Source organism: Heptranchias perlo, chromosome 14 (assembly GCF_035084215.1).
Source record: "Heptranchias perlo isolate sHepPer1 chromosome 14, sHepPer1.hap1, whole genome shotgun sequence".
Classification (NCBI taxonomy): domain Eukaryota; kingdom Metazoa; phylum Chordata; class Chondrichthyes; order Hexanchiformes; family Hexanchidae; genus Heptranchias; species Heptranchias perlo.
Genome location: NC_090338.1, coordinates 18430559 through 18444581, shown reverse-complemented (window position 1 = coordinate 18444581; position 14023 = coordinate 18430559). Strand labels below are relative to the sequence as shown.

At 42.9% G+C, this 14023-nt stretch overlaps 1 protein-coding gene across 5 annotated transcripts in view; it reads right to left on the bottom strand.

Annotated features, from left to right (window-relative positions):
- Positions 1-1964: 1964 nt before the first annotated feature.
- The window catches only part of g3bp1 (GTPase activating protein (SH3 domain) binding protein 1), a 28956-nt gene continuing 16897 nt past the window's right edge, over positions 1965-14023 (bottom strand). For all 5 annotated transcript variants that reach the window (XM_067996090.1, XM_067996091.1, XM_067996089.1 and 2 more), the window contains exons 10-12: positions 10201-10329; positions 4309-4427; positions 1965-3158 (exon numbers count right to left, since the gene is read on the bottom strand). In XM_067996090.1, coding sequence (XP_067852191.1) covers positions 2892-3158; positions 4309-4427; positions 10201-10329 — 515 coding nt within the window. In that variant the 3' untranslated portion in view covers positions 1965-2891. The remainder of the gene's footprint in view (positions 3159-4308; positions 4428-10200; positions 10330-14023) is intronic.

Sequence of the window (14023 nt, the reverse complement as noted above, 5' to 3'; positions counted from 1 at the left end):
TATGAAAGATGAGGTGGCAGAGTCCAAATGCCAAAAAGTTTGAATCTATCTTTGAATGAATGACGATGGTAAATGTCTTGTGAAATGGAATTGCATATTGAGCCACAGCACTAAACTGCTCATAATTCAACATAATTAGCAATCTCAGAACTGGTCACTGAATTTCAGACAATAGCTGGCTCCCTGTTATACCAACACTTGCTGCAAAGAGCTTAAATAGCTTTCATCTGGAGAAATGGAAAATCCCCATTTAAAAAAATGAGGTCAAAACATACAATTGTGTCAGGAAAGCTCTCTGGTCATCAGTTGAGGCCTTAGAACTTCTTTAAAGTGGAGGGTTTGTTTTGCAGCAAATTAGGGCAGGTAAAGCTATTCAGGTGTATGTGGCACGTGCAGGTAAATGAGCATGGATGCAGGTGGTAGTCAATAATTCTAAAGGTTTTCCATAACACTAATTTATTAAAACATTCAATTTATTCCTCACTTGTGACTACTAACCAAATGTTTTTGCTCTGAAGTCAAAGATTCATGCTGGATTACAGTTCCACAGTTGTCAATAGCTTATCAAGTGACCAGTTTGCATGTCAGTGAGCCAACCACTCGGCACAATGCCAAATCTCTTCCGTCTCTACCCAACATCCATATATGTGCAATTTTCAAACGGGTGACTAGATACCAATCAGAACAAACAAGTTAATTTAAATCGAAAAGGACGCGTTTAGTGACAACAGCGGTTTCTGGAGGCAACAATCCCCACATCTCCAAAACCCTAACCTTAACACTAAATCTTGAAACTCCAAATCGTGCAGCGTTAATGGCACAATGTAGGGCCCGCTGTGCTTTCAGTAGTCACTTTGAATTTGAACAGTTAGAACTGGTGACCAATTTTTCTGGTCCGCATTCTCAATAATCACGCACCACACAGTGTGATTATCCATTGAGTTATCTTGTAGAGCCAAATCTAAATTGTCTTTGTATAGTTCTATGGATAGGTTATATTTTTGCCCAACATGGCTAACACCTTAACCCAATTAAGAGTCAATCTTAATGAGCTGTCAGTCTGAAACATGTCTCTATAACCTCCATTACAAAACATTGCCATAAGCTAAAACACGACTGTTCAATGCTTTAGTGAAACACATAATCTTTGTCAGTTAGCTTGTTTTACTTTGGTTCTAGTGTCTGGCTACGTCAATTGGCGAACAGGGAAGAAAAAAGTACCAGAAACAAAAGTCTCAAGCATTCTTGGTCCTGGCACTATAGTGAGTAATACATTCAAAAAAAGGCATAATACAATGTTTTACATAAGCAAAGCAAGTTCAGCAGATTAATTCATGTCCTACAAATTGCAAACTGCTAAATAAAACTAATTCTCCAATTAACAGAAAACTGTTTTCACATTCTAAAAGCAAACGCAGCTGAAGCTCAGATGAAAACATGGTCTGAAATCCATTTTATTCAAAGAACTGAACAAACATTGCTATGCAAGCAATTGAAACTGAAAGAATAACCTACAATGTACAATGTATGTATGGAGTAAGCTCCTACAAAAGCAAAGCAAGATCTACTACTAACCATACAAGCTGTTTATCAGCAACTGTTACTGTTTGATACAGGACTATAGCTTTTATGTAAAACTGCAAATACAGCAAGAGCTAAATGCTGCTATATGGCTTGGTTTCCATGTTGGTGACCTGTGCTTAACATTCCAGTGTATTAAACAAAGACATTTGTAAACAAGGTTTCTTTTGAAACAACTGTATTTTAAAAAACAAACTACTGAAGGGTTGTTAGAAACTTAGGTCTTACACAGTATCAAATTTAACTGAATTGAATTAAGAACCAATGAAACCCAGCTTAAGGCTACCCAGCTTCTAATATTTGCGCTACAATTTTACTCAGCCAACCAAATACCCGACCCAAATGGCCACCTTCCCTGAACAAACACCACAAAGCCGTGCATATTGAATAAAGCAATCTACATTTATTTGTACAACTTTGCCAAGATTGGAATGAGAGATAAATAGAAGGCACAACCATACGCTTTACAATACAAACTAAACCAGAAAAGTTTTTCTGCAATTTACAGTTTTAAAAAAAATTCACAATTCCAGAGGAAACGTGTCTTGATGTCAAGTATGTCAGAGTTGAATGTTTTTAAAAGTCCCACTGTAAAAAGAGATTCTTCCAATGATGAAAACAAAAAAAGTTAAAAGAAAAATAGTTGAAGACTTACATCTATTGTATTAGTCCACTCCTGATCTTAATAGCACAGCAGTTCTGCACAGGAACTGGTAACTTCCCCCAGTTTACAACATTGCAGCTTATTACCAACCATCTAGTGATCACATTGGTTCCGATCCAAATATTGATATAGCACTGTGCCCCCTTTATCGAATAGGAGAACACTGTGCCAAGTAGACAGAGTGCTTTAAAAATTGCTGAGTGCTAGATTACAAGTGTTTCTGAAGGTGGATGTCTGTGCGAAAAAAAGCGACCATGTTTCCAATTTAAAAAATCTGCACCAAATTTCAGTCAATAAGGGCCAACACGTTCCTGGAGCAGCTAGGAGACAGCAGGTACTAAAATCCAGTTCATAGCTGTTAGTCACCCCAATCCACTGCAGTCAGAATCTGTCTTCAAGCAAGAGATTCTGGTTTTAAAATCCGTTTTTTTTAAACAAATAAAAATTTCAGACAGGATGTTTCGTGGGACGACGACTACTACACAAGTCGAGAACAAAAAAAAAACAAAGGCCATTTTCTGTACTGAAAAAAAAAATGATAATCTGTACAGGTCGAAATCACATTCCAAAAACAAAGCTGAATCACAAGAGCATGAGAGAGAACATTAGTACCATCAGCTCACACCAATAGCCAGTGAGGGTACTTTCAGTGGCGTGGCCCTGAGAACCGAGGCTCCCCTTGTCCACCTCCTCTTCCAGCTCCTGGTCCGGGTTTCTGTGTTAGCCCTCCTCTGGACAGGCCACCGCGGCCTTCCCGATCACGCATCATTCCACCGCCAAGACCACCACGGGGTCCACCGGGTCCTCTTGGTCTATTTTCTCGGCGGTCATCACCCCTACGTTCACCTTCACGAATAGGCCGAGTTTTCTTCTCCTCCACATTTAGTCGGAGTTCTCCTCTGAACTTAATGGGCTAAATGGAAGGAGAGGGGAAAGAAAGTAGTCAGTTTTGGCAAAATGCATCCCGGACTCATTCATGCAAACAATGCCATTAGTTGTGAAACAATTCTGGTCTCCATATTATAAAAAGGATATAGAGGCACTGGAGGAAGTACAAAAAAGACTTACTAGGATGATACGAGAACTGAAGGGTTATACCTAACAGGAAAGATTAAGCAGGCTGGGGCTCTTTTCTCAAAGAAAAGACTGGGGGTGATCTGATAGAGGTTTTTGATCATGAAAGGGTTTCATAGGGTAGATATAGAGATGATGTTTCCACTTGTGTTGGAGACCAGAACCAGGGGCCATAAATAAGACACAGTCACTAATAAATCCAATAGGGAATTCAAGAGGAACTTCTTTACCCAGAAAGTGGTTAGAATGTAGAACTTGCTAGCACAAGTAGGAGGTGACTAGCAGATGCATTTAAGAGGAAACTAGATAAACACACAATGGAGAAAGGAATAGAATATATAATCGCCGTTCCTTCATCGTCGCTGGGTCAAAATCCTGGAACTCCCTACCTAACAGCACTGTGGGAGAACCTTCACCACACGGATTGCAGCGGTTCAAGAAGGCGGCTCACCACCACCTTCTCAAGGGCAATTAGGGATGGGCAATAAATGCTGGCCTCGCCAGCGCGCCCACATCCAAAAAAAAATGCTAATAGGGTTAGCTGAAGAAGGGTGGGAGGAGACTTGTGTGGAGCATAAACACCAGCATGAACTGTTGGGCTAAATAGCCTGTTTCTGTGCTCTACACGCTATGTAATTCTAACAAGCAAAAATCAGTCTACAAATTTCTGCACAAACATGAAAGAGAGATAATCTTTAACCCAACTTCAGTGCAGCACATAAGTATAAACCTAGGTTTCGGAGCAGCCATGTACTTTCTAATTAACTTCTTGCAAATCAGTTAACATAATGGGATAGGTTTCCTCCAATTGTACTTCATTTTTTACGTGAATGATAAACAGGAAAAGCTAAACTTTACTTTGAAGGTGGGTGGGGGCAGGGGGGGGAAAGCAAATACTCGACATATTAAACTCAAAAATAACAGTAAAGAAATTGACCAACTGCTTACATTCCTGGAGTATGAGAAGTGTGCTCCCTATTATACATTACCTTGCTGCTCAGGATCTTCTGAACTGGCTCTGGATCGTCAAAAACCACAAAGCCGAAGTTGGGCAGTTTTCCACCACTACTCTTGGTGTTAATGCGAAGTTCCACCACATTGCCATATCCTGCAATGAAAAGGAATTGCCACATTGTGATACCCAGTTATCACTATTATGCATGTCCCAGTTCTATAAGTGCACTTCCCGCTAGTTAATGTTCTGCATTGTGTAGAGTGGATTAACTGAACTACAATGACAAACTGACATCTTTGTTTAATACACTGGAATGTCAAGCACAGGTCACATTGCAATGACACATGCAGTTCTCTCCAAACAGCTGCTTATGACCTTAAGTATACAGATTTCACCCTTAAACTAGCCCTTGGGAGCCTGTTACTCTGCACATTCTAACAAGGTGCATGCCCCTGTCATGGCATACAATTCAACTGCAGGAGCAATTACTAAACAGCCCTAAGAACATAGCAATCACTCAGGCAAGCTTTCAGTGCAAAAAGTCACTGAAGAAATCTCAATTTAGATATTAAAAAGTCCAGTCTAAATTCTATTCGTTGTGCAGTTAAAACAATGAGAATAAAAGGGGATTACACCCCCTTCAGGCACTCATCATTTATTTAAGACTTGCAACTGATGGTAAATCATAACAGTAGCTAAGAATAGGAGGCTGAACCTGGAGATTCAATAAGCTTCTCATAAGTAATGAAACCCCAAACTTGAAATCTCTTCTGTGGTATGAACCACAGCTTTGATGCCTGAAATTGTCAGCAATTATAAACAAACATTTATCAGACTACAGCACTGAGGACATGGAATTTTTCTGTCAGTCAATCAGCTCAGAAAACAAAAGTCATTCTATTTAACCCATGTGAACATCACATAACAAGAAGAGTGCAGGTATGCAATGCTGAAACCAATAGGTGCCAACACAAGTAACTAAAAACAGAACAAAATTCTCGAAGTAAAATGGTTTCCTTGATGGCTTCATGGGAATGCACCATATAGTGTGGTGTTAAACCAACGGACTAAGCTTTGATGCCTGAAATACTCAGCAATTATAAACCAACATTCATCGGATTAAGTAATTAAGATTAGCAAAGAAAAGCACTGGAGAAATTAATGGGTCTAAAAGCCGACAAATCCTCTGGACCTGATGGCCTACATCCTAGGGTTTTAAAAGAGGTGGCTGCAGAAATGGTGGATGCATTGGTTTTGATCTTCCAAAATTCCCTAGATTCTAGAACAGTCCCCGTGGATTGAAGGTAACAAATGTAACCCCGCTATTCAAGAAAGGAGGGAGAGAAAACAGGGAACTACAGGCCAGTTAGCCTGACATCAATAGTAGGGAGACTGCTAAAATCTATTATTAAGGACGTACTAACAGGGAACTTAGAAAACCATAATATGATTAGGCAGAGTCAACACAGTTTTATGAAAGGGAAGGAGTGTTTGACAACTCTATTGGGGGTTTTTGAGGGTTTAACTAGCAGGGTAGATAAGGGGGGGGGGGGGGGACCAGTGGATGTAGTATATTTGGAATTGCAAAAGGCATTCAATAAGATGCCACACAAGAGGTTGTTACACAAAATTAGGGCTCATGGGATTGGGGGCAATATATTAGCATGGATTGATGATTGGTTACCGGACAGAAATTACATCCCCTTCAGGCACTCATCATTTATTTAAGACTTGCAACTGTGTGCAAATCGTAACAGTAGCTAAGAATAGGAGGCTGAACCTGGAGATTCAATAAGCTTCTCAGATAAGTACTGAAACCCCAAACTTGAAATCTCATCTGTGGTATGAACCACAGCTCTGATGCCTGAAATTGGCGGAATAAACAGGTCATTTTTGGGTTGGCAGGTTGTAACTAGTGGGGTGCCGCAAGGATCATTGCTTGGGCCTCAGCTGTTTACAGTATATATTAATGACTTAGATGAGGGGCCAAGTGTAATGTATCCAGGTTTGCTGATGACACAAAGCTAGGTGGGAAAGTAAGCTGTGAGGAGGATGCAAAGAGTCTGCAAAGGGATATGGACAGGTGAGAAGGTGGCAGATGGAGTGTAATGTGGGGAAATGTGAAATTATCCACTTCAGTAGGAAAAATAGAAAAGCAGAACATCTTTTAAAAAGGTGAGAGACTAAGAAATGTTGGTAGTCAGAAGGATTTGAGTGTCCTTGTATATGAACCACAGAAAGTTAACATGCAGGTACAGCAAGCAATTAGGAAGGCAAATAGCATGTTAGCTTTAACTGCAAGGGAGGCAGAGCATAACAGTAAGGAGGACTTGCTGCAATTATATAGGGGTCTGGTGAAACCACACCTGAAGTACTGTGTACAGTTTTGGTCTCCTTACCTAAGGACACACTTGCCTTAGAGGGGATGCAACGAAAGTTCACTAGATTGATTCCTGAGAATGAAAAGGTTGTCCTGAGCAGAGATCGAGTAGAATGGGCCTATATTCTCTGGAGTTTAGATGAATGAGAGGTGATCTCATTGAAACGTATAAAATTCTTAAAGGGCTTGACAAGGTAGATGCTGACAGGCTGATTCCCCTGGCTGGGGAGTCTAGAAATAGGAGTCAGTCTCAAGATAAGGGTTTGGCCATCTCGGACTGAGATGAGGAAAAATGCCTTCACTCGGAGGGTTGTGAATCTTTGGAATTGTCTAGCCCAGAGGCTGTGGATGCTCAGTCGTTGAGTATATTCAAGGCTGAGATCAATGGATATTTGGACACTATGGGAATCAAGGGATATGGGGATAGGGTGAGAAAGTGGAATTGAGGTAGATCAGCCTTGATCTTACTGAATGACAGAACAGGCTCGAGGGGCTGTATGGCCTGCTCCTATTTCTTATCATCTTATAGACTAGAGCGCACAGTTTTAAACCACATGGGTCAGAAGGTTCCAGGTAATGCCTTCAGTCTATGCTGACTTAACTGATCTCACCTAGTGCAGCAGCTGCAGTGTTATAATTGTCCAGAGTACTCCTGTACTTATAGATATCAGGTAAGGACTGGATCAGGCCCGACTATGAGGCCATTGTTATATGAATAGCCTACCGGCAATGCCTAGGCTTACATCTTCAGCCAGAAGTGCCGAGTGGATGATCCATCTCGGCCTCCTTCTGATATCACAGCCATCACAGAAGCCAGCCTTCAGCCAATTCAATTCACTCCAAGTGGTATCAAGAAACGGCTGAGTGCACTAGATACAGCAAAGGCTATGGGCCCCGACAACATCCCGGCTGTAGTGCTGAAGACTTGTGCTGCAGAACTAGCCACGCCTCCAGCCAAACTGTTCCAGTACAGCTATAACACTGGCATCTACCAGACAATGTGGAAAATTGCCCAGGTTATATTCTGTCCACAAAAAGCAGGACAAATCCAATCCGGCCAATTACCGCCCCATCAGTCTACTCTCAATCATCAGCGAAGTGATGGAAGGTGTCGTCGACAGTGCTATCAAGCAGCACTTACTCACCAATAACCTGCTCACCGATGCTCAGCCTTGGTCCAAACCTGGACAAAAGAGCTGAATTCCAGAGGTGAGGTGAGAGTGACTGCCCTTGACATCAAGGCAGCATTTGACCGAGTGTGGTACCAAGGAGCCCTAGTAAAATTGAAGTCAATGGGAATCGGTGGAAAACTCTCCTTTGTGCTAGGTATGGCTGGAGTCATACCTAGCACTAAGGACGATGGTAGTGGTTATTGGAGGCCAATCATCTCAGCCCCAGGACTTTGATGCAGGAGTTACTCAGGGCAGTGGCCTAAGCCCAACCATCTTCAGCTGCTTCATCAATGACCTTCCCTCCATGAGGTTAGAAATGGGGATGCTCGCTGATGATTGCAGTGTTCAGTTCCATTCGCAACCCCTCAGATAATGAAGCAGTCTGTGCCCGCAAACAGCAAGACCTGGACAACATCCAGGCTTGGGCTGATAAGTGGAAAGTAACATTCGCGCCAGATAAGTGCCAGGCAATGACCATCTCCAACAAGAGAGAGTGTAACCACCTCCCCATGACATTCAACGGCATTACCATCGCGGAATCCCCCACCATCAACATCCTGGGGGTCAACATTGACCAGAAACTTAGTTGAACCAGCCATATAAATACTGTGGCTACAAGAGCAGGTCAAAGGCTGGGTATTCTGCAGCGAGTGACTCACCTCCTGACTCCCCAAAGCCTTTCCACCATCTACAAGGCACAGGTCAGGAGTGTGATGGAATACTCTCCACTTGCCTGGATGAGTGCAGCTCCAACAACACTCAAGAAGCTCGACACCATCCAGGACAAAGCAGTCCGCTTGATTGGCACCCCATCCACCACCCTAAACATTCACTCCCTTCACCACTGGCGCACAGTGGCTGCGGCGTGTACATCCAAAGAATGCACTGCAGCAACTCAGCAAGGCTTCTTCCACAGCACCTCCCAAACCCATAACCTCTACCACCTAGAAGGAAAAGGGCAGCAGGCACATGGGAACACCACCTGCACGTTCCCCTCCAAGTCACACACCATCCCGACTTGGAAATATATCACTGCTCCTTCATTGTCGTTGGGTCAAAATCCTGGAACTCTCTTCCTAACAGCACTGTGGGAGAACCTTCACCACACGGAATGCAGCGGCTCACCACCACCTTCTCAAGGGCAATTAGGGATTGGCAATAAATGCTGGCCTTGCCAGCAATGCCCACATCCCATGAATGAATAAAAAAAATGTAAAGAATGGCTAATTGGACATGGTATTGGAAGGGTGTGAGATGGTACAGCCTAGCAACATTCAGTACCTTTAGGGGAGGAAGAAAATTAGGAAAAAGAAAAAATATGCATGATATAAATCAATAGATTGTGATTCAAGACTGTAATCTAATCTTGGGTTCAGATGACTGCTTGAAAAAAACTCAGGCTTCTGTTACCATTGATGGGATATTGGAATACCTTGATTAGACTACAGTCTTGCAACCACCATTTTTAGTACATTCATGAACAACAGCTTTCATTTATAAAGCACCTTTAATGTAGAAAAACATCCCATGGCGCTCCGGTTGTGTAGTCAAAAAATGGATGCCGTGCCAAAGTATGAGTTACTAGGAGGGGTAACTGAAAGCTTGGTCAAAGAAATTTAAGGAGGGGTTTGAAAGGAGATTGGGAAGGTGGAGAGACAAAGGGCTTTGTGGGGGGGGGGGGGGGAACTTGAGAGCACGGGGCTTAGTTTCACTGACAATAACCACCAAAGGTGGGCGAAGGAGAGAGCAGCACAAGAAGCCAGTCAGAGTGACAGAGTTTGGGGGGCGGGGTGGGGGGGGGGTGTAGGGCTGGGGGAGTTTACAAAGAAAGGGAGGGACAAGACCATGAAGGGATTTGAACACAAGGATGTGACCAGGGAAGGGGGTGCAATTGGTGGCAAGGGTACAAAGATTGAAACGGGGTCCGAAGACAACGGCTTCAGTCTCCTCACTGTATAGCTGGAGGAAATTTCAGCTCACCCAAGACTGGATATCAGACAGGCAGTGTAACAGCACAGAAGCAGTGGAGGAGTTGAGGGGTGTGGAGAGGTAGAGCTGGGTGATGTCAGCGTACATGTAGAGGCTGACCCTATGTTTGCAGACGATGTCACGGAGCAGCAGCATGTAGATGCGCATTATAATTGTCCTGAACAGCTACAGCCTAGCAAGTCAATGCCTTTAGGGGAAGAAGAAAATTAGGAAAAATAAATCAATAGGCTGTGATTGAACACTGCAATCTAATCTTTATGCTGTGAATACAATGTTAAACAAAAAGTTACAGGTAAAAAAAGTCCAACTAAAGTGATGAGATTTTAAAAAGCAAGCCCCTCTCCCTAACACACCATAATCAACTATAATGAAGAATTCAACAAACCTGTGAAAAATTCTTTCAGCTCCGTCTCATCAATATCATGGGGCAGGTTCCCAACAAATAACTGATGACTATCTGGATATCGGATTGTGCGCCGTGTTTCTGTATCCCCCGGTTCATTTTCACTGCGACCTGAAACAAGGAAACCTACTTTTAAGATCTTTCATTTGTATCCTTGAACACCAACTACAGCAGCACCATCATAATCAAACAATGGTGTTTAGGGTGTTCTGGTAGTTGCTGTGACTACTGTAAGCTACTTGAAGATTGAACACTTCTACAAATTAGCTATATTTCTGTCGCTGTAACAGAGTCAGTTAGCATATAAAAACTCTATAGGTCACCTAACCGGCTCAGCAATTACATATATAAACTGATAAAACTCAATTCACTGTAAAGTAAGATTTGAAATAGAGGTATGCCACATATCAAGAGGCAATGTAGTGCAACCAACTGGGAAAACACTGCGAATACTTCTTTTATTGTTCAGTCAAACCCTACGTGGTATCTTCCTTAAGAACGCATTCTTAGACTACCCAGGATCCACTTCTCCTACACCATAAAAAATACCTCCATTTAACTGTCCAAAAATGTTTTGCTTTGTAAGAACTGTAGGTTCTCAATTATCTCTCCCAACTCTATCATAGCTCAGCACCCACTTCTTTATTCCTTTATCTATCCAACCCCTCATGTAAAGCACTTGGGACGATTACTAAGTTAAAGATGCTGTACAAGTTGCTTTTGTTGTAATAAATTCATATTTTGCTTGAAGGGGTGCCTTTTAAGACAGCTATTTCAGAAAAAGAGAGACTGAAATCATAAACCTAGGGGATTCTGTACCTCAACTTGCACAATGCTCCCTTTGAGGAATAACACATTGGCCCAAATATTTCACATTGCTGGGTAAAATATGCTTACAGGACAGTTTTAACTTTAGGGCCCAATAAATGGGTACAATATCAGGTAAAGACAGACTCAAATACCCACTATTCCAACCCTCTGAGCAATATTTGAAACATTAGCCTCTTGTAGAGAATATGAAGGAAACATTTGCTCAACGCTTCAGTAATATCCCCTTCCTCTCTCAATTGCTCCTAAAATACAATTCTTAAAAAAGTTTTGTATGTCACTGCAGTGTTGTCATGAGATTGAAGTGGCACAGTAGATAATCCTCTGGCAACCACCAGTGTAAATTGAATTTTATCAAAATATTCCACTGGATTAACATAAATTGACCATCCAACTTCAAGACAGCAACTTGGAGATACACCACAACATAAAATATCTAGGATAACCCCTTCCCTCCTCCTTTCAACCCCTCTCTCCAAACACAAAAACTGACCATCAGGTCAGGCAGGTTTTTGGAGAAGCAGAGTCAATTGACTTGGTAGGGGAAAGCTAGAGGGTCATTGAGATTGAGGTAACTCAAAGATGACACATCTACTGAAGCTCAATCAAGTCTTTTAAAAAGCATTTGGACAGTTACATGGGTAAGATGGGTATAGAGGGATATGGGCCAAGTGCAGACAATTGGGACTAGCTTAGTGGTATAAACTGGGCGACATGGACATGTTGGGCCGAAGGGCCGGTTTCCATGTTGTAACTTCTATGATTCTATCCTCTGCGGCATACTTGACAATTCAATAACTGAACCAGGCAGGTCAGCAGAGCTCCAGAAAAGTGTTATGGATTGACCAGCCAGCCTAGCTCACTAATAGAAACTAGGAGATAGGGTTCTTCCCACTTGGCTCCATATAACCCTGCAAGTCAAAGCTCCAACAGGTAGGAATTCCTAGCTGGACAATCAGCAGGATGCAGCTACAGTAAGCTGTATAATTTTAGCCTTGGTTCTGTCAACTTGTTCCTCAACTCTTTGGACTTGGGTAAGTGGAATATGTGCACTCCATGTCAGGCAAATAGAAACCCTACAGGTTTTTTAAAAATTAATTCTCTGGTTGTAGGCATTGCTGGCAAGCCCATCATAGTTGCCCTGACAAGATGGTGATAGGCCTTCTTGAACCGGTATAGTGGTGTGGTGAAAGCATTCCCATAATGCTGTCAGGTAGAGCGTTCCTTCATCATTGCTGGGTCAAAATCCTGGAACGGCGATATATGTCGATCTTAAGGTGGAGTGAGACTTGGAGGTGACTATGGTCCCATGTACCTTCTGCCCTTGTCCCGACAGGCGATGGAGGTCACTTTGGCGAGTTGCTACAGTACATCTTGTAGATAGTACACCAGCATACTTCAGTGGAGGGGGTGGACATTTAGGTTAGTGGATGAGGTACCAATGAAGTGGATTGTTGTCCACCTTATTAACTATTATTGCAATCACTCTCATCCAAACAAGTGGAGAGCATTTCATCAAACCTTGTGCCTTGTAGTTGGTGGTGAGGCTTTGGGGAGTCAGGAGGTGAGGCACTCGCCGCAGAATTCTGAGTCTCTGACCTGCTCTAATTGGCACGGCATGTGTGTGGCTGGTCCAGTTAGGATTCTGGTCAATGGTAACCCCCAGGATGTTGATGGCGGTGACTCTACAATAGTAGTGCCATTGAATGTTAGATTCTCTCTTGTCGGAGATGGTCGTTGCCCGACGCTTGTGTGGCACAAATTTTACTTGCCGCTTATCAGCCCAAGCCTGGATGTTGTCCATGTTTTGCTGCATGCGGGCATGGACTGCTTCAATATCTGAACACTGCAATCATCAACGAACAGTCCCACTTCTAACCTTATGATGGAGGGACGTCACTGATGAAGGTAGTTGGGCCTAGGACGGTATTCCGAGAAACTCATGCAGCGATGTCCTGGGGCTGAGAGGACTGACCTGCATGTTACTTTGCGCCAGTGAAGTTTTTCACCAGATTCCCATTGACTTCAGTTTTACTAGAGATACCACACTTGGTCAAATGTTGCCTTGATGTCAAAGACAGTCACTCTCATCTCAGGAATTCAGGTCTTGTGTCCATGTTTTAAAAAACAAGCCCCTCTCTTGGTTCCATGATCAAACTAAGGCTGTAATAGGCTCCAGAGCTAGTGGTCCTGGCGGAACACAAACTGAGCATCAGTAATCAGGTTATTGGTGAGTAAGTGCCCCTTGATAGCACTGTTGACAACTCCTTTCATCACTTTGCTGATGACTGGGAGTAGGGCGATGGATTAGTAATTGGCCGGGTTGGATTTGTCGTGCTTTTGTGGACAGGATATACCTGGGCAATTTTCCACGTTGTCAGGTAGATGCCAGTGTTGTAGCTATACGGCATCAACTTAGCCAAGGGTTTGAGTACAGGTCATCAGCTGGAATATTGGCAATAGCCTTTGCTGTGATGTCACATGGAGTGATTTGAATTGGCTGAAGATTGGCATCTGTGATGGTGGGAACCCCAGGGGAGACAGAGAAGGATCATGCACTCAGCACTTCCGCCTGAAGACTGTTGCAAACACTTCAGCTTTGTCATATGCACTCACATGCTGGGCTCCGTCGTCACTGAAGATTGCGATGTTCGTGGAGCTGCCCGCTTCCATTAATTTCCTTAACTGTCCACCACGGTTCACAGCTGCAGACCTTTGACTTGATATGTTGGTTGTAGGATCATTTGTCTCTGTCTATAGCATGCTGCTTTTGCTGTTTACTATGAAAGCAAGTCTTGTGTTGTAGCTTTATAAAGTTGGTACCTAAGTTTGAGGTATGTCTGGTGCTGCTCCTGGCATGCTCCTCTACAATCATTTTTTTTATTATTCGTTCATGGGATGTGGGCGTCACTGGCAAGGCCAGCATTTATTGCCCATCCCTAATTGCCCTTGAGCCAGAGTTGGTCATTTGGCTTAA